General features: G+C 37.7%; 1 protein-coding gene across 4 annotated transcripts in view; it reads left to right on the forward strand.

Moving 5' to 3' along the window:
* The window catches only part of LRRIQ3 (leucine rich repeats and IQ motif containing 3), a 196,135-nt gene extending 177,101 nt beyond the window's left edge, over positions 1-19,034 (forward strand). For all 4 annotated transcript variants that reach the window (XM_020877711.2, XM_020877712.2, XM_070467927.1 and 1 more), the window contains exons 7-8: positions 12,764-13,493; positions 18,719-19,034. In XM_020877711.2, coding sequence (XP_020733370.1) covers positions 12,764-13,493; positions 18,719-18,875 — 887 coding nt within the window. In that variant the 3' untranslated portion in view covers positions 18,876-19,034. The remainder of the gene's footprint in view (positions 1-12,763; positions 13,494-18,718) is intronic.
* Positions 19,035-19,539: the final 505 nt, after the last annotated feature.

Below are 19,539 nucleotides of genomic sequence, written 5' to 3' on the forward strand. Positions count from 1 at the left end.
TTTGTTGTGTTAAAATGAGAGAACTTATAATTAGTAGAAAATGTATTGTTTATATAATTTCAGTAGTAAAAATATAAATGATTAGATATCAAATTTTAAATTTATATAAAACTTATAAGTAGTTTTCAGAACCATCTCGTTTATGAACTTGAGCCTGAATCCCATGAACATAAAACATTTACATCAGATGTAGTAATTTTTAAAATGTCCACGAACCCACTGATACTCTTCCCTTCAAAAAGTGGATCCTAATCTCCTCCCTTTGTGGAGTGGACTTAGTAACAAATACAAAGAACAGAATACGGCAAAAGAGATGATATGTGACTCACAAGACTTCATCACAGAAGCTATTGTGTCCTGCTCTGGGCTCTCTCTGTTAGATCACTTGATCTGGGGAAAGTCAACTGCTATGTCAGAAGGATCCATGTATATGCTACAACTGTTGCTTAGTTGTTCAGTCTTATCCAACTCTTTGTAACCCCATGGACCATAGCCTGCCAGGCTCCTCTATCCATGGAATTTTCCAGGCAAGAATACTGGAGCAGGTTGACATTTCCTTCTCCAGGGGATCTTCCCAACCTAGGGATTGAACCAACATCTCCTCTGTCTCCTATATTGCAAGCAGATTATTTACCGCTGAACACTGGCAAAGCCCACACATATGTATACCAAGTAATTATTTTGAAAGGCTCACAGGCAAGGAACTGAGGCTTTAGGCCAATAGCCAGCAAGAAACTTAGACCTTTGTCAATAGTCATGTTAACGAGCAAACTTGGAATGGAATCCTCCAACTCCAGTACAGCCTTTGATCGTCTGCAACCCTAGCTGACATCTTGGTTACAATATCATTGGGAAACCCTGAGCCACAACCATCCTGCGGGGCTACTCCTACATTTTTAATCCAAAGAAACTGTGAAATAATAAATATTTATTGTTTTAAAGCCTTTGTGTTTAGAGTAATTTGCTAAGTAACAGTAAGCATCTAATATATCAATTTTTAATGATAATCATTTTTAAGTCTTCATAGTATCCAATAGGAAGTAATTTAGGCTGAATAACTGATAAAAATATGAAGTTTTTCTATAATCAGACATTTCCAATCGTTGAAATATTCTGTGTAAGAGTTAATTTTCCTATTTCTTTAATTGACAGATATAACCTTGATTGTGTATGTGTGTATGAAAATGTGAATGGACTTCAAATCTAGTTGAATTTTTATATCATCTTACATTTCAAACTTATGATGAAATTCTAATTTACAGAAGAAAATCCATTTTGCTTCTAGGAAGTATATCATTAAAAATGTATATGAACCAAGAATGGATTGAAGTATCTGATATATCTGTACAGTCACCCCTCTATATCTGAGAGTTCCACATCCACAAATTTAACCAACTGGATCAAATATATACAGGAAAAAAAAAAATCCAGAAAGCTACAAAATACAAAGTTTGAATTTACTAGTCACAAGCAACCATTTTCATACCATTCGCATTGTGTTAGTAATGTGAATCTATATAGTATACTATAGTATATAGTAAGTAATCTATATATGATATATTATATACAAATACTATACCATCTTATATAAGGGACATGAGCATCTGTGAATTTTGGTAACCACAGGGCCAGGCAGGATGGGATGGGGGGTGGGGAGGGTTGTCCTGGAACCAACCCCTTGTGGATACCAAGGGATGACTAGTCTGGATTTTGGAGGCCCTACCCCAGATCAGCCATGCCTTGGGCTATGTGCCATGTTAAGAACCTATTTCATGAGTCTCTTGTCAATAATAAACAGCACCACACACAGTAACTCACTGCTCAAGCACATTTTCAAGTGATGGAAAGACTCCTAGGCCCCCTTCTATTGCCATGACTGTAGAATAGTGTCAGACAACATATGGACTCAAAGTGCTCTATATAAAATTTATGACAATAGGGAGCCTAGTGGCTGTAGAAACTCTAGTCTCTACCAGGGTGACCAGTGAACCATTGCTGGTGAGACCTCTCCTTGTGGTCTGTACGTGCCAGCCAGCTTGCTGTGTGCTCAGTGTGGCCCTTTTGGACTATGTGTGCAAGAAGTGAAAACAAGCTCTCGGTCCCTTCTTTTAAGGACAGTAATCCTATTAAAGTGGGCTTCCCGCCCATTTTATTTGTTTTCTTCTCTGCTTTGTATAGGTCCTTAGTTTTTGTTTCTGTTTCTTTCTTCCTATTTTCTTTTTGATTATTCAAATAATTTTTTAATAATCCATTTTAATTTATCTGTTGGATTTTTAGTTGAACCTCTTCACATTATATATTTATTTTCTCTAGAGATTATAATATAAATCCTAAATTTAGCACAATCTATGTAATATTATACCACTTCACAGACACAACAGAAAGAAGGAATCTAAATAGCATGTATGGTTGCATGAGTTCTGTATTTTACTTGAACTTCTACCTTTCATGAATATTTCATAATATATTTTTTATTAATATTATATGTGTTGGGCTTCCCTGGTGGCTCAGGTGGTAAAGAATCTGCCTGCAATGCAGGAGACCCAGGTTCAATCCCAGGGTTGGGAAGATCCCCTGGAGAAGGGAATGGCAACCCACTCCAGTATTCTTGCCTGGAGAACCCTATGGATAGAGGGTTGGCTACAGTCCATAGGGTCGCAAAGAGTAGGACACGACTGAGCAACTAACACTTGGGTTATATTGTTGGCATTGCAAATATTGTGTTTTAATTCTCCGGATTGTGTTTTAATAGTGTTAAAATTTCTGTTTTAACATACCCTTGAAATCTACTTGCTTCTGATCTTTTTCCAAAGTCTTCAGGCCTTTTTTGTTTTTTGCCAGATGTTTAGATCTTACTCCAATGTATTGACTACTTCTTTAAGCCTCAGTTTCTTTATCTGATAATGGGAATAAAAATAGTATAGTACTTAGCTCATAAGTACTCCAGCTGCCCAGCACTGGATCAGCTGTGAGAAGATGACCCCATGTCCAAGGTCAGGAGCTGGGCCTGTGCTTTGCTGGAGCAGCCATGAATAGATACCCCATGTCTAAGGTCAGGAGCGGTGGCTGTGCTTCACTTGACTGACTGTGTGGAGATACCCCGTGTCCAAGGTCCGAGAAACCCCAATAAGACAGTAGGCTGTGGAGCAGATGTGAGGTGATATCCCATGTCCAAAGGCACAGGAGAAGCCCCAGCAAGATGGTAGAGGGGGCAAATTCACATTTAGAATCAAACCCAATTCCTTCCAGAGATGCTCAGAGGGCTCAAACGAATCTTGTGTGCACCAGGACCCAGAGACCCCACAGAGACTGAGACAGAATTGTGTTTGAGCATCTCTTGTGGAGGTACGGGTTGGCAGTGGTCTGCTGCAAGGACAGGTGCTCTGGGTGTGGGTATGGCATAAGTCTTCTTGGAGGAGGTCGTCATTAACCTCACCATAGAGCTGCCAGAACTTACACGGGACTGGGAAACAGACTCTTGGAGGGCACAACAGAAACTTGTGCACCAGGACCCAGGAGAAAGGAACAGAGGCCCCACAGGAGACTGACCCAGACTTGCCTGTGTGTGTCTGGGAGCCTCTTGCATGGGTTGGTGGCGCCCTACAGCAGGGTTGGGGGCATGAACTGTAGCAGTGCATGCATGGGATCTTTGGGAGAGGTCACAATTATCTTCATCACCTCCACCATAGTTTGGCCTCAGGTAAAATTCAGGAAGGGAACACAGCTCCACCTATCAACAGAAAATTGGATTAAAGATTTACTGAGCATGTCCCTGCCCATCAGAACAAGACCCAGTATCCCATTCAGTCAGTCTATCCCATCAGGAAGCTTTCATAGGCCTCTATCCTACTCCATCAGAGGACAGAGAAACTGAAACCACAATCACAGAAAACTAACCATTCTAATCACATGGACCACAGCCTTTTCTAACTCAATGAAACTATGAGCAATGCCATATAGGGCCACCCAAGACAGACAGGACATGGTGGAGAGTTCAGACAAACTGTGGTTCACTGGAGAAGGGAATGGCAAACCACTTCAGTATTCTTGCCTTGAGAACCCCATGAACAGTATGAAAAGGCAAAAAGAAAGGACGCTGAAAGATGAACTCCCCAGGTCAGTAGGTGCCCAATATGCTGCTAGAGATCAGTGGAGAAATAATTTGAGAAAGAATGAAGAGACAGAGCCAAAGCAAAAACAACACCCAGCTGTGGATGTGACGGGTGATGGAAGCAGGGTCCGATGCTGTAAAGAGCAAAGTTACATAGGAACCTGGAATGTTAGGTCGATGAATCAAGGCAAATTGGAAGAGATCAAACAGGAGATGGCAAGAGTGAACATTGACATTTTAGGAATCAGCAAACTAAAATGGACTGGAATGTGTAAATTTAACTCAGATAACTATTATATCTACTACTGTGGGCAAGAATCCTTTAGAAGAAATGGAGTAGCCATCATAGTCATCAAGAGTCCAAAATGCAGTACTTGGATGCAATCTCAAAACGTCAGAATGATCTCTGTTCATTTCCAAGGCAAACCATTCGATGTCATGGTAATCCAAGTCTATGCCCCGACAAGTAATGCTGAAGAATCTTAAGTTGAATGGTTCTTTGAAGACCTCCAAGAACTTCTAGAATTAATTAACACCCAAAAAGAGATGTCCTTTTCATTATAGGGGACTGGAATGCAAAAGTAGGAAATCAAGAAACACCTGGAGTAACAGGCAAATTTGGCCTTGGAGTACAGAATGAGGCAGGGCAAAGGCTAATAGAGTTCTGCCAAGAGAATGCACTGGTCATAGCAAACACACTCTTCCAACAACACAAGAGAAGACTCTACACATGGACATCACCAGATGGTCAACAGCAAAATCTGATTATATTCTTTACAGCCAAAGATGGGGAAGCTCCATACAGTCAACAAAAACAAGACCGGGAGCTGACTGTGGCTCAGATCATGAACTCCTTATGGCCAAATTCAGACTTAAATTGAAGAAAGTAGGGAAAACCACTAGACCTTTCAGGTATTACCTAAATCAAATCTCTAATGATTATACAGTGTACGTGAGAAATAGATTTAAGGAACTAGATCTGACAGAATGCCTGATGAACTATGAACAGAACAGGAGACAGGAAGCAAGACCCTCCCCAAGAAAAAGAAATGGAAAAAAAAGCAAAATGGCTTTCTGAGGGGGCCTTATGAATAGCTGTGAAAGGAAGACAAACAAAAAGCAAAGGAGAAAAGTAAAAATATACCCATTTGAATGCAGAGTTCCAAAGAATAGCAAGGAGAGATAAGAAAGCCTTCCTCAGTGATAAGTGCAAAGAAAGAGAGGAAAACAATAGAATGGGAAAGATTAGAGATCTCTTCAAGAAAACTAGAGATACCAAGGGAACATTTCATGCAAAGATAGGCTCAATAAAGGACAGAAATGGTATAGACCTAACAGAAGCAGAAGATACTAAGAAGAGGTGGCAGGATATGCAGAGGAACTATACAAAAAAGATCTTAACCCAGATAATCACGATGGTGTGATCACTCACACTCACCTAGAGCCAGACATCCTGGAATGTGAAGTCAAGTGGGCCTTAAGAAGCATCACTACAAACAAAGCTAGTGGAGGTGATGGAATTCCAGTTGAGCTATTTCAAATCCTAAAAGATGTTGCAGTGAAAGTGCTGCACTGAATATGTCAGCACATTTGGAAAACTCAGCAGTGGCCACAGGACCTGTAAAGGTCAGTTTTCATTCCAATCCTAAAGAAAGGCAATGTCAAAGAGTGCTCAAACTACTGCACAATTGCACTCATCTCACACGCTTTTAAAGTAATGCTCAAAATTCTCCAACCAAGGCTTCAACAATATCTGAACTGTGAACTTCCAGATGTTCAAGCTGCTTTTAGAAAAGGCAGAGGAACCAGAGATCAAATTGCCAACATCTGCTGGATCATCAAAAAAGCAAGAGATTTCCAGAAAAACATCCATTTCTGCTTTAATGACTATGCCAAAGCCTTTGACTGTGTGGATCACAATAAACTGTGGAAAACTCTGAAAGAGATGGGAATACCAGACTACTTGACCTGCCTCTTGAGAAATCTGTATGCAGGTCAGGAAGCAACAGTTAGAGCTGGACATGGAACAACAGACTGCTTCCAAATAGGAAAAGGAGTACATTAAGGCTGCATATTTTCACCCTGCTTATTTAACTTATATGCAGAGTACATCATGAGAAATGCTGGGCTGGATAAAGCACAAGCTGGGATCAAGATTGCTGGGAGAAATATCAATAACCTCAGTTATGCAGATGACACCACCCTTATGGCAGAAAGTGAAGAAGAACTAAAGAGCCTCTTGATGAAAGTGAAAGAGGAGAGTGAAAATGTTGGCTTAAAGCTCAACATTCAGAAAACAAAGATCATGACATCTGGTCCCATCCCTTCATAGCAAATAGATGGAGAAACAGTGGAAACAGTGACAGACTTTATTTGGGGGGGGGGGGGGCTCCAGAATCACTGCAGATGGCGATTGCAGCCATGAAATAAAAAGATGCTTACACCTTGGAAGAAAAGTTATGACCAACCTAGACAGCATATTAAAAAGCAGAGACATTACTTTGCCAACAAAGGTCCATCTAATCAAGGCTATGGTTTTTCCAGTATTCATGTATGGATGTGAGAGTTGGACTATAAAGAAAGCTGAGCACCGATGAATTGATGCTTTTGAACTGTGTTGTTGGAGAAGACTCTTGACAGTCCCTTGGATTGCAAGGAGATACAATCAATCCCTCATAAAGGAAATCAGTCCTGAATAGTCATTGGAAGGACTGATGTTGAAGCTGAAACTCCAATACTTTGGCCACCTGATGCAAAGAGTTGACTCATTTGAAAAGACCCTGATACTGGGAAAGATGGAAGGCGAGAGGAGAAGGGGGTGACAGATGATGAGATAGTTGGATGGCATCACCGACTCAATGGACATGAGTTTGCATAAACTCGGAGTTGGTGATGGACAGGGAGGCGTGGCATTCTGAAATCCATGGGGTCGCAAAGAGTGGGACACGACTGAGCACCTGAACTGAACTTACTTCATATTTGGTAAATTTGTTTAAAGGAATCAAAACAGTTTGACATATAGTAATCATTCAGTAAATATTAACTATATTCTTATGATTACTGGTCAGTAATATCTATCTTATGAGGTAATCAATGTAAATGTTAAAAATATGTGCAGAAGAAGGTAAGCCCAGCAGGTGCCACATGGTAAGGGCTCAATAGATGACAGCACTTATGTTACTCAAGATAAAATCTTTTTATAGGTGTTGATTCATGTGGGGTCTTTCAAAGTATTGGAAATAGTGGGAGACAAAGATAAGAAGTATCTAAGTCCTGTTCAGAAGTTGTATCTTTTATATTTGAAGTGTAGGTTTTTTAAAGGGAATAATGCGAGATATGGGGAATACCGTAAGGAAAATGAAGAAGTAAGAAGTAAGTGCAAATCTGTCATCAATAGCCTTCAAACCAAACTGGGAGTGTCCTTGAGCTGGCCTAACTGTCTCTAGAAAAAATATTTGTTGAAAGTAGTAGACACACATTTATTGAAAGAATGGACTAGACATTCTTTAAAGTGCTTAGTATAGATTGGTAGAAATAGGCATGGTTGTAACTTTCTTGGAGCCTCAGGGGTTTCTTAACCTAAGTTTTAACAGAAACATTTATTATATTTCTACTAAGTCCTGGGCATTGTACTAAGATTTTTAACTTTAACAATGAAGATCACACAGTGTTACTTTCCTCCTTCTTGTCTATCATTGGGCAGTATCCATGTAGCTAGGGTGACCATATAATTTTCTTCCAAACTAGGTCACTTCTGAAGCTAAACTTCACCAGGATGGTAGGCATAAACTGGGACTATCTGTGGCAAACCAGGGTGCATACATATACCAGTTTCCTTTACATACAGTGATTTCTTTAGAGACTTACATACAAAGAGTCTGGGAAACATTTTTCCTCCTTAGTGTTTGGTTTACCTAGTATGTACTTGATAATTATTGATTTCCCAAGATTCTGTCTTTAGCTCTCTTGCCTTCCCTTGATTATGTTCATAGTTACACCTAAAAACTCTGTGCTATTGATTCCCAAATGTTTATCTCCCTATCTTTTAGCATTTAGATTCTGTTCATGTACCTTCTTGCTTACTGGACATTTCTAGCAACTAACTGCTGATAAAAGCTGCTGACCTTATATTTTGTAAAACCAAATTTCACATTTTGTTCTTTTTTTTCACATCTGCATCTTTGATTATGAAATTCTTTTTTCCTTGCTTCCTATTCTCTTACGTATACATTTTGCAAGTTCATTATATTTTCCCACATACCCAAAACATGAGCTTTATAATAATACAAATATGAAATAATGTCTCTCCTTAAGAGTAAACCCAACTGTTACTTAGGTACCCACATATTTATTTAACAAAGTCAAATTGAACTTTCTATTTGTAAAACTATAGTCAAAGGACCTGATCTTGTTTTCTCTTTTATAGTTCTGGCACTCAAAAACTGTGCCTGGAAATTACTCTACATCATTCATGTCTTGCCTATAGCAGTTAGAAATGCATGTTAGAAATACTTGGAAGACTGTATTGGGTGAGAAAACAAGTATAAAATCATGCAAGGTTTTGTAGGCTATGTCAAGGAACTTGAATTTTATCATGAAGGCATATATAAGTCATAGATCTTTAAACCCACAGTTTTAAGAGATTACTCTGGCTTGATCACTGTGTGGGATGTGTGTTGAAAAATGCAGAGACTACTTAAGAAGTCATTGCAAATAGTCAAAGTAAGAGTTAATAAAAACCTGAAGTATGGTGATAGCAAGGAAATGGAACAAAAAATCAGTTAATTTGAACTATATTTTTGAGATAAAATCTATAGGACTGATTGATAAAATTGAATAAGCTATTAGGTATTATTTGTTGAGATAGGGAGGGTTAATTTTTAGAGGCAATTGATTACTGTAGCAAATGAGATCTTTTGAAATTGTTTTGAATGTGCCAAATTTGAAAAATACGTATATGACTTCCAACTTGAAATGGTAAAATTGAGAGTTATCAGCATAGAGTCTGATATTTAAGGCCATGAGTGATTCACTTCAGCAGAGAAAGTGGAGATGGGAAGAGGACATAGTATCAAATCTTCAGCCACTCCAGAAATTTGATGAAAAGTAAAGAGTCTAGAAACAAAACTAAGAAGAAGTTATCAGAAAGCTAGAAGAAAAATAAGGAGAGCTTTAGACAATATAGGGGGGATGAGATATCTTCATGATACCAGGAGAGTTTTAGAGAATCTAGAAATCAGAAAATATGAAAAAAATGTTTTTCAAGGATAAACGATCAACTCTGTTAAATGCCATTGAAAGTTCAAGAACGATTAGAACAGAAAAAAAGTTGTCCTTTATACTTAACATCATAGAAGTTTTTGTCAGGGAGAGCTCTAACAGGTGGGTGAGAACAGTAGAGTTAAAGTCCATATATAAATGAAAATGGTAAATTGATGAGTTAATAAATGGTGAATAAAACAACATAGTACAGGGAGACAACTTTCTCAATAGTTTTCATTCTAAAATTGAATAGGAAAAATAGAATGATAACTAGAGGGCAATGAGGGTCAAGGAAATGTGGTTCTTGCATTGATGGTGGTAGAGGTGGTTATGGTTGTTTAAACATGGCTGTGAATGATCCAGTAGAGAGGGATGATAAAAGAGAAAGCTAAGATAATCATAGAAGCAAAGCTACAAGGGGGTCTGGCCAAAGCATGTGTGAAGAATTGCAGGGTAGAAGAAGATGCATGAATATACAGATGAGTTTATATATTTGGTTATGGAAACATGAGAACACTTCTGTCACTTGACTTCTATTAATATTTTTCCTATGATGAATAAGATGAATTATATAGTCTTGAAATAAAATACATATACAAAAAAGGCTTTCCTGTACTTTCTATGTTAAGTGTCCAGTGGATATTGAGGAGTGTGAAAAAGTACCTTGCTGTCTTTTCCCTATTCATTACTAAATTATATGGCTATTTGAACATAATACCATTGATGGAATTAAAGAGATAAGATAAACTCCTTGTTTGCCATATCAAATATAATGGAAAAAAAAAAACACCCTAGCATCATTCTTACTCTGTCAGGTATTGTTCTAATAATAATATATACCTTGTTGGGCTTCTTTATCTTAAGCCACTTAATGCAGTTAGAATCCTATAAACTGGGAACCCTATAAATTGGGTTTTACTATATCCATTCACAGTTGTCATACTGAAGTCCAAAGAAGTAAATAACTTGCCTACACCTAGTAAATCCTTGGTGGCTCAGACAGTAAAGTATCTGCTTGCAATGCAGGAGACTTGGGTTCGATCCCTGGGTCAGGAAGATCCCACTCCAGTATGCTTGCCTGGAGAATTCCAAGGACAGAGGCGCCTGGCAGGCTACGGTTCATGGAGTCACAGAGTGAGACATGACTGAGCCAGTAACACATGCACACAATTTCACAGGCTAGAAGTGAGAGGATTACTACAACTATTTGGGGGAAGAGGAGGAAATTTCCAGAAACTGGGCCACCACTCACTTTTTGGCCTTTTATGATCAGCCTCAGAATGGTCATGGTGCCTGTGGGAGTGTCTTTTAGCTTACTGATGTATTACAGTGAAGGTATAATGAGGCTCAAGGTCTGCTGGAAGTTGAATCTTCAGCCATCTTGGGCCTAGTAGGTTCTAACCAGTTTTTATGTTTCCTCATGAGCTATGCCATTCTTTTAAATATTGTTCCCTGCCTTTTTCTCTCTTGTGATAGACTTGCAGTTGGTGTCCAGAGAGGGAAGGGGGCAGACAGCCTGGTAGGACTGAGCTCATAACCTGTGGGATCTGATCCTATCTCTGGGTGGATAGTGCTAGAATTAAGTTGAATTGTAGGACACCCAGCTGTTGTCAAGAGTATTGCTTAGGAGTATTGGAAAACTCCACCACACACAAATCAGAATTGGTAACCAGAACCTTTAGGATCATTGTGTTCTCTAGGCTTGACCTTTAGCTCTTGGCCAACTTTCTCATGTCAAGCTATCCACATACAATTAAATTTATGTGTAAGCGTGCCTTTTTTATAGTCATTCCAGACCATACCCTGTTTGCTCTAGACTTGAAGTTCTGGCTTTCATCCCTCTGAGTCTCTAGTGCCTTGCTATGCACTCAAACTCGTAATACTTGTTTCTAGACACTTTGGCTTTGTATCCTGGTAGATTACCTTTTCCACTTGCTAGCTCTAGAATCTGCTTCCTTTTCTAATGTTAATATTCCTGAGGCCATTAGTGATAATCCTACCTGTCCACTTCTTTCCTACTACCTGACTAGCCCACAGGCTCTGCCGTTCTTCATGGCCACCTTAACTTCCATAAATGCTCCACCATAAAATTTGGCATTATGACACATGAAACTTTAAAAGAATCTTCTATTATAAGATTAAAAGATTAGAAAAGATAGAACCCTCATAGATGAGAGTTAGCAGCAATGCAGTTTTAATAGAGAGCGGTAATCAATCAATCATGGGAAACATTTTTTCTGAAGATTAATCAGCATTTTTTTCACCTGTATTTGCCACCTGAGCCTCACTTCATCCACTGGCTTTTCAGAAAATAAATGAACAATAATGTGATTCATTTAGATTGTTATATTGGATGGGTTGACTATGATAAAAAAAAATAAACCCAGAAATGTATGTTGATCAAATGTAATTGCCTTTTATTTCTGGCTTCCATAAGAGTCCAAGTTGGATAATCCTGTTAACTGAGTACTTTTTTGAAAAATCAGGGATTCAGGGAGCCAGAATCTGTTGATCTACCATCTTCTAGCACTTTATCCTCATCTCTATGCAGTGGGTCAGAAGCAGAAAGAAAATACAGAGAAACACATTTGTGTTTTAAGAGTCTTGATCCAGATATTACCCATATAACTTCTATGCACACTGTCCTGGAGAAGACTTAATCTCATGGCCACACATAAGAATAGAGGAAGCTGAGAGATTTTGTTTCTTTGCATGTTCAATGAAGAGAAAAACAATTTTGATGGCAGCTATTAGTTCTCACTAGAGTTAAGAAAAATGAGGTAAAATGAATTACAAGTCTTTTACAAATGTGAGATAATAATTATTGTTGTTTAGTAGCTAAGTTGCCTCTGACTTTTTATAATCCCACAGATGGCACCCTGCCGTATTCCTTTATCTATGGAATTCTCCAGGCAAGAATACTAGAGTGGGTTGCCATTTCCTTCTCCAGAGGGTCTTTCTGACCCAGGGATTGAACCCACATCTCCTGCACTGCAGGTAGATTCTTGTACTTCTGAGCTACCAGGGAATCCCAAGATAATAATAACTATATGTAAAAATGATGTGTATAATTACATACTTAGTATAAGATAAAATGCTGCTACTGACTCAGTGCAAGTTAAATAATTGTGAGAAATAATAAAGGAAATACAGTAATCTGTGTATTCCTTTGTTAAAATGTTCCAATAGTGATTTTTCTCTCCAAAAATCATGATTAAATCACAAACTGAAAAGGAATATCAGTTGGGAAAATGTTTCTTAATAAGGTAAATAGTAGGTTCTTGTCAAATTTATTAATGTAGCTTTCAAAACAATTGGGACAGAAAATAAACTGTGCTTAATACTTGTACACTTGTGTAATGGATTATATTTGTCTGCTGTGTGATGTAGGTCAGAAAGAGGCTGAAGATGAAACTGAGGATGAAGAATTGGATGTCAGTTTTAGGATATCAGTGTTGAAGCTACCCATACATACTTTAGATTCATTGAGATATGCTGCACTATTGAAAGCAAAAGAACAAGATTATTTTCCTACGTATGCCCAGGCATTTTCTCCTGCTCATCAAAAACCAGTAGTTAAAATAAAAGACATGCTGATGGAAAAGAGAATAAGAAGAGAGTTTTTGGCAACACACAGAGCTGGTATGAAACTCCAAGCACTTTGTGATGTTGATAAATATTTCTCAGAACAAAAGAAGCAGGAAAGCAGTAAAAATAAAGTAACAGCTGTAAGCATGGCACAAAAGGCCCAAGAACGAATTAGAATAACTATTAGAGAAAATTTAAATAATAAAATATATGCTACACATAAACTGACTGCAAGAGATGATGAGATAATTCAGGATGGTTTACAACAACTTTATCAGGATAGATCCAGCTACCTTGAGAAAGTTAAAGAGAGAAGAGCTCAGTTCCTGGAAGAAAAAAAACAAAAGGCTAAAGACCGTTTATTAATTCAGAACCTAAATAATGAGCGCACTCTTTTGACCAGAGGAATGACTACAATTGACAGATTGAAGAGTAAGCAGGCTGCCTTGAAAGAGAAAAGTCTGATTGTTCAGCAAAAACTGGCAACTGAAAAGTACCAAAGGGATTTACTTAAACAAGTGAAGGAAATTAGGTAGGTACAGTTTTTACATAATAGTAGCTTTTAAGTTGTCAGGGAGGAAGAAATTTGCCTCTGCCTTCTAGGTTCTCCTGGCTGGTTTAAGAATTAAACTGATGAAACACAGAGTAATGAGAGAGAATCAAACAAAAGTTTAATAACATCTATACACGGGAGAGACCCAGAAAAACTGAGTACCCCCCACCCCCCAGCCCCTGCAAATAGCTGAAGCCATCACCATAAATACCATCTTCAGCAAAATATAAAAGGAGGTATTGGGGACAGAGAGCCAATTATGAGAGGTTACAAGGGAAAGCACAGTAAAAAAGGTAAGGTCGACATCTCAGTCATTGTCTTCTCCATCAAGTTTCTAGAGGTTTGGTCATCCATCTCTTCCTCAACTTAGAGTTGTAGGAAAGCTCAGAGAGATGGAAAGACACACATAATACTGAAGGGTACACTAGACCGGACCCCAGTAGTTTTTCAACCCTTTTTTACCCTTGTGTGTTCTTCACACAGGTTTGTTTGTTTGTTTGTTTTTTCTGATATTAGATTGAGGCTTGTCAGCCACAGTTTTATCCTGGTAATATTTTAAGTGGTCAGAACATAAATACATATGTTTAAGGCTTATCTGGAAATACATAAAGATCATGAAAGTGAAAAGTGAAAGTGTTAGTCCCTCAGTCATGTCTGATTCCTTGCGACTCCACAGACTGTAGCCCGCCAGACTCCTCTCTCCAGGGGATTCTCCAGGCAAGAATACTGGAGTGAGTTGCCATTTTCTTCTCCAGGGAAACTTCTTGACCCAGAGATCAAACCCCAAGTCTCCTGCATAACTGCTTATTTCATTTACATTTTTAATGCTATTATTTTAAAAAGTAGTCTGTACTGGAAAAAAGTACAAAATAAAAAGAAAGCATTTGTCTTTTCCTAGTTATAAGCAAATTTAAAACTATTTACTGAGGTACTTTATATAATAGCTTTTTAAGTATGAAAAAATATTTTATATTTTCTCCTCCAAAATTTCCAAATATTTTCCTTAATGTATACCATGCTGGGGAGGGGGAGAAAGATTTTGGAAATAAATTTTTATAATTTAATAGAAAATATATTTTGGAGGAGCGAATGAAAAGAGAAGAAAGCTAGTCTGTTATATCAAAATACAAGTCTAGCCCATATCAGTGTTAAAGAAAATTTAATCAATTTAGTTTTATTACAGCAAATTGAATATCTGGCCATCATTAATTTGTAGAAGATACAGAGTCAAGAAAGCTTCCTGATGTGTATTAACTGAATTATCTTTTCTTGTAAGCTGCTTCAAAGATATCCTTGAAAGCACACAGGAGTAAGGCAATGTTCTGATTATGTCAGTAATGTTTCCTAAAAGGCATTATGAGTCATCTTATAAATATTTTCAAATAAAGATTGAGTATCAATGTGCAGAAAAGAGCTGTGACTCAAAAAAAGTAAAATCTGTGTAAAGACTTCAGAAGTTTTTCACTTCTTTTTTTGCCAGTTGAGTCTTCATTAATGTATCAAACACCACTAAAAGCATTCTAATGAATCTCAATAGCTAGCAAAGTCATTACTGAGAATATAGCTTCATGATCCTGTTCTGGAATGAGGAAAAAGGGGAACTGTAAAGCTCTAGTTTAGGAAGTTGATAAAATACCCACAGGAGTGTTTAAGAATGAATTTAAGAGTCTTTAAAATGAAAGAAGTTCTATATCAGGTAAAAACCTGGTCGTAAGTTTCCCCAAATATTCTTGTCCCTACTCTAAAAAAAAGTGGTGACACTGCTCAGGGCAGAACAGTATTGTACCCCATTTTAGAGTAGAGTATCATTTAGCTTGGAAGATCTGGCAGCTAAGGCAGTTAACCAGTTACATCATATTCTTGTCCTTAATTTTTGTCATCAGTTGACTTCCTGTCATTCCCTGTAGTCTTTCTATGTTTATGCATGAAACTTTCCTTTATCCAACTTCTGCCTTAATCACAGTTAACTTTGGAATTCATAAGAGCAACTCTCTCAATTGCCTAACCTAAACATTTTTGAATCCCACTAGCCTCTTAACTTATTTCCACAATCATAGAAGTGCCCCTTTGTCTCTTGGAACTGCCCCACCTCTTAAATTTTAAATTCCTGTATATTTATTTATGACTAAAATCTTTTATATTTTCAATTATTTTTTTCCTTTCCTTTCCCCACATGTATTCTTCAAATATATTATGACACTCATCCCTCAAATAAACCTTCTTATAGACTTTCTAATATAGCTTCCTGGATTCTCACATTGAATTCTTTTTTCCATTTCATCCAGTGTCTCTGATATCCTTTCCTTTCATTGCCTCCACCATGCTAACCACCTCAGCCCCTATGCTGGAACAGTCCAATTATGTTTCTTCATTTTTTGTACTCAGGTAAAAATGGCTGGAAGGCATCAGTGACTTGTATATTTATGCTGATTTCAATTCTGTGGCATCCATCTTTAGCAGTTCTCTCAAGTTCTTGCTCTTTCTCTCATTACCTACAAAAGATTTCAAACTTCATCAGCTATAGAGTTTCCTATGCAAATGCCACTTCTGACCTTTCCTCCACAGCAAGTCACTCACTTTATCCCAAAGGAATTTTAGTCCTTCAAGCTTGAATTTGTTTCACTTTTTCTTGCACTGTCTATGAAATTCTGTGTGCATGCGTGCTAAGTCACTTCAGTTGTATCACAACTCTTTGTGACCCTATGGACTGTAGCCCTCCTGGCTCCTCTGTCCACAGGATTCTCTAGGCAAGAATACTGAAAAGGGTTGCCATGCCCTCTGCCAGGGGATCTTTCCAACCCAGGGGTCAAACCCATATCTCTTAAGTCTCCTGCATTAGCAAACAGGTTCTTTACCACTGGCATCACCTGGGAAGCCCATAAGATTCTACATATCCTATATTTATCATTTCATTTTCTACTGTCTCAAGATTAGGTTCCTATTTTCCTGTTTAAAACTGATAATTCCTCTATTTTTGCTCTTAGTCTTGAAATGGGTAATGCAAGACTTCTGTTCTAGGCGGAATTATGGTCCTCAAGAAGATACCATGCCCTGATCCCTAGGACTATCTAATAGGATAAGATACTGGAGTGGGTCGCTATTCTCTTCTCCAGGGGATCTTCCCAACCCAGCTCTCCTGCATTGCAGGCAGATTCTTTACCATCTGAGCCACCAGGGAAGTCCACTGTTGGGGGAGGAGATGGAATTTCCACTCTCCCCATTAGTTCCTTTTGGCTGGCAATTAAAATGGCATAAGACAGATTGACAGGAGAAAATCAAATTACATGTACAAAGGGAATTCACATAAGTATGAGGAATTCCAAAGACATCAAGGCAGATAAACGATAACTTGCCTTGATGTCTTTGGAAATCTTCATATATATGTGTGTGCCCACACACACACTAGACTGAGGAGAAGAAGGTAGGGGTCTGAGGTTTCAAGGAAGTAAGGTTATTCACAGGAAGAGCCAAAAGAGTTAATGTTTGATAAAAAAAAATGTTTGCAGGGCCATCCAAAAACAATAGTTGCAGAGTAAATTTTGATCAAATGGGCTTTGCTAGGTTCCTCCCTGTCTACAATATCTAACACTTTATTGTAGCTATCTATGGTGACAGCTTCTTTCTGGAACATACCCTCAATTTTAAATTCTTTTAGGCAGTAAGGGGAAAGTTCAAAGATTCCTTTGGGCCTGGATGGTTTTTAGCTTAAAATAATTCTCGTAGCAGAGTGGCACATCTTGGGGAAACCTGGCTTTGCCCCCATCAATACTACACTTGGGGATGTGCTACCTTATGGGGTAAAGGGACTCTGCACCTGTAATTGAGGTTTGACCTTAAAATAGGAAGATTATTCTGGATTATTCAGGTGGGCCCAATACAGCTCATGAGTCTTTAAACACAGAAGCAGAAGAGAAAGTCAAGAGACTCAAAGTAGAAGGAAGAGTTGACACGACATTGCTGGCTTGAAGATGAGAGGTGTCATGTAGAAGAGTGAGAAGGAAATGAATTCTGACAACTAGCCATCTCGGAAAGAGGGCCCCAAGACCTGGATGAGAACCATGGCCATGGCTAACGCCTTATTAAATGTCAGGTGCACCAGGATTTTAAGTGCATTAACTCATTCAGTCCTTCACTAAATCCTATGAGTTGAATTATTCCCTTTTAAAAGATGAAGAAAATGAGGTAGAGAGACCTTAAGTAATATTCAAACTCATGTGGTCAATAAGTTGCAGACTTTCTAGACCTAGGCCTCTCTTCCACTCCCCAAATCTACATTTCTGAGTATACCTAAATACAAATATATGTGTAATAATATGTATTTCATTTATATATTCATATACCTTTATTTCTCTTTGCCTTCTATAAATGTCTCATAATTATACCTTATTTATCTTTGTTTCAAGCATCTAGGGATAGTACCAAACATTATAGTATATAACTCTTGAATGAATGAGGATTAATGAAATAATTCTCCTAAGGCCTATGGCATTTCTCAGGTTTGCCTGAGTAATCTGGTTCACATTTCTCTAACATAGTAAGAGCCTTTATTGATCTGCTAGGGCTACCATAGCAAAATACCACATATTAGGTTACTTAAGCAACAGAAATTTGTTTTCTCAAGTCATGGAGAGTAGAAGTCCAAGATGAAGATGTTTTTAGGTTTGGCTTCCCCTGAGGCCTTTCTCCTTGGTTTGAAGATGGCAACCTTCTCACTGTGTCCTCACATAACTTTGGTTTTATGTGTGGGTATCATTGATGTCCCCTCACATTCTTAGAAGGACACCTCCAAAAGACCTTCTCCAAATACAGTTACATTCTAAGGTACTGTGGGTTAGTATTTCAACATGTGAATTTGTGGAGTAGTGTCCACAGATAGAGTCCTAGATAGACCTTGGATTTAGTGAGGCTTAGGTAAAAGTTCTGCAAATCATGGCAGAGCCTGGTTTAGATGCCACTTTGGGAGTCTAAGCCAGTGTTTTTAAGAATTCTCAGTTACAGCTAATAGAAAACTTAGAAATATTAGCCAGAGATGAATATTATTTAATGATATGATAAAATTTTATGCAGTAAGTGGAGCTTTATCTTTCTCCCATTTGTATGTATATATTTTGAAGACATCTAATTATAGTTACAGTTTGATTGATTGTTATGGTTTTAGCTATTTAAAAGTATCTCATTCTGTTACCTTTCTTTGTTCTTCTTAGGGCTCAAGAGATACATAAAAGACACTGTGAAGAAAAGTTTGTTAATGATATGATTGCCTATCAGAAAGCTTGTGAAAGACTTCAAGATGCTAGAACAAAAGCTGCAATTGTGAAAAAGACTTTAGTCACTAAGGTTCCTGATGGAATGACAAAGTGAACTGAAACCAGATCACATTCTGTGGTCATTTTTAATTATGGCCATTGTTTAGTTAAAGGACTTTGAAATAATACTGTGAAAGAAGTACTCTATGTCACAAGATTGATTTGTATATATATCTTCTAAAATATAAAGAATAATTAAAATGTATCTCTTCTTGATCATAATTTAACTTAAATCAGTTTGACTTGGCACACCTAAAGATTCCTTATATATCCAGATAGCTAGGGAACAATGAAAGCTGACTTAATTCGTTGCAGGAATTATTGCAAAACCATTACTTTTATTGTTTCATATCATGAGTTCAGCAATTTGTAATCTATTTACAGCTTCTATGGCAACCTTTGAATAGTTTTTTTTGGTCCCAGCTGTTGACTTTTATTCAGACACTGTGTTGTGTTTGATCAGTTTCATAACCTGCATTCATATATTTAATTATATTTCATGTTTATTTTATTAAAACAATTTCTTTTTTCAAGATAAAAGTTTCACCATTATATCAGTGACTTGTATTCTTATAAGAATTCAGAAAATATAAATTGAAAAGGAAAGTTACATATTTGTAATAACTTCCTAGAAGACTGTAAGATTTTGTATATTTACTTTTGTTGTGTTAGCCTTCACTTATATAGGGAGCAGAGGAGAGTTAGAGAAAGAACACATA

This window comes from Odocoileus virginianus, chromosome 5 (assembly GCF_023699985.2).
Source record: "Odocoileus virginianus isolate 20LAN1187 ecotype Illinois chromosome 5, Ovbor_1.2, whole genome shotgun sequence".
Classification (NCBI taxonomy): Eukaryota; Metazoa; Chordata; class Mammalia; order Artiodactyla; family Cervidae; genus Odocoileus; species Odocoileus virginianus.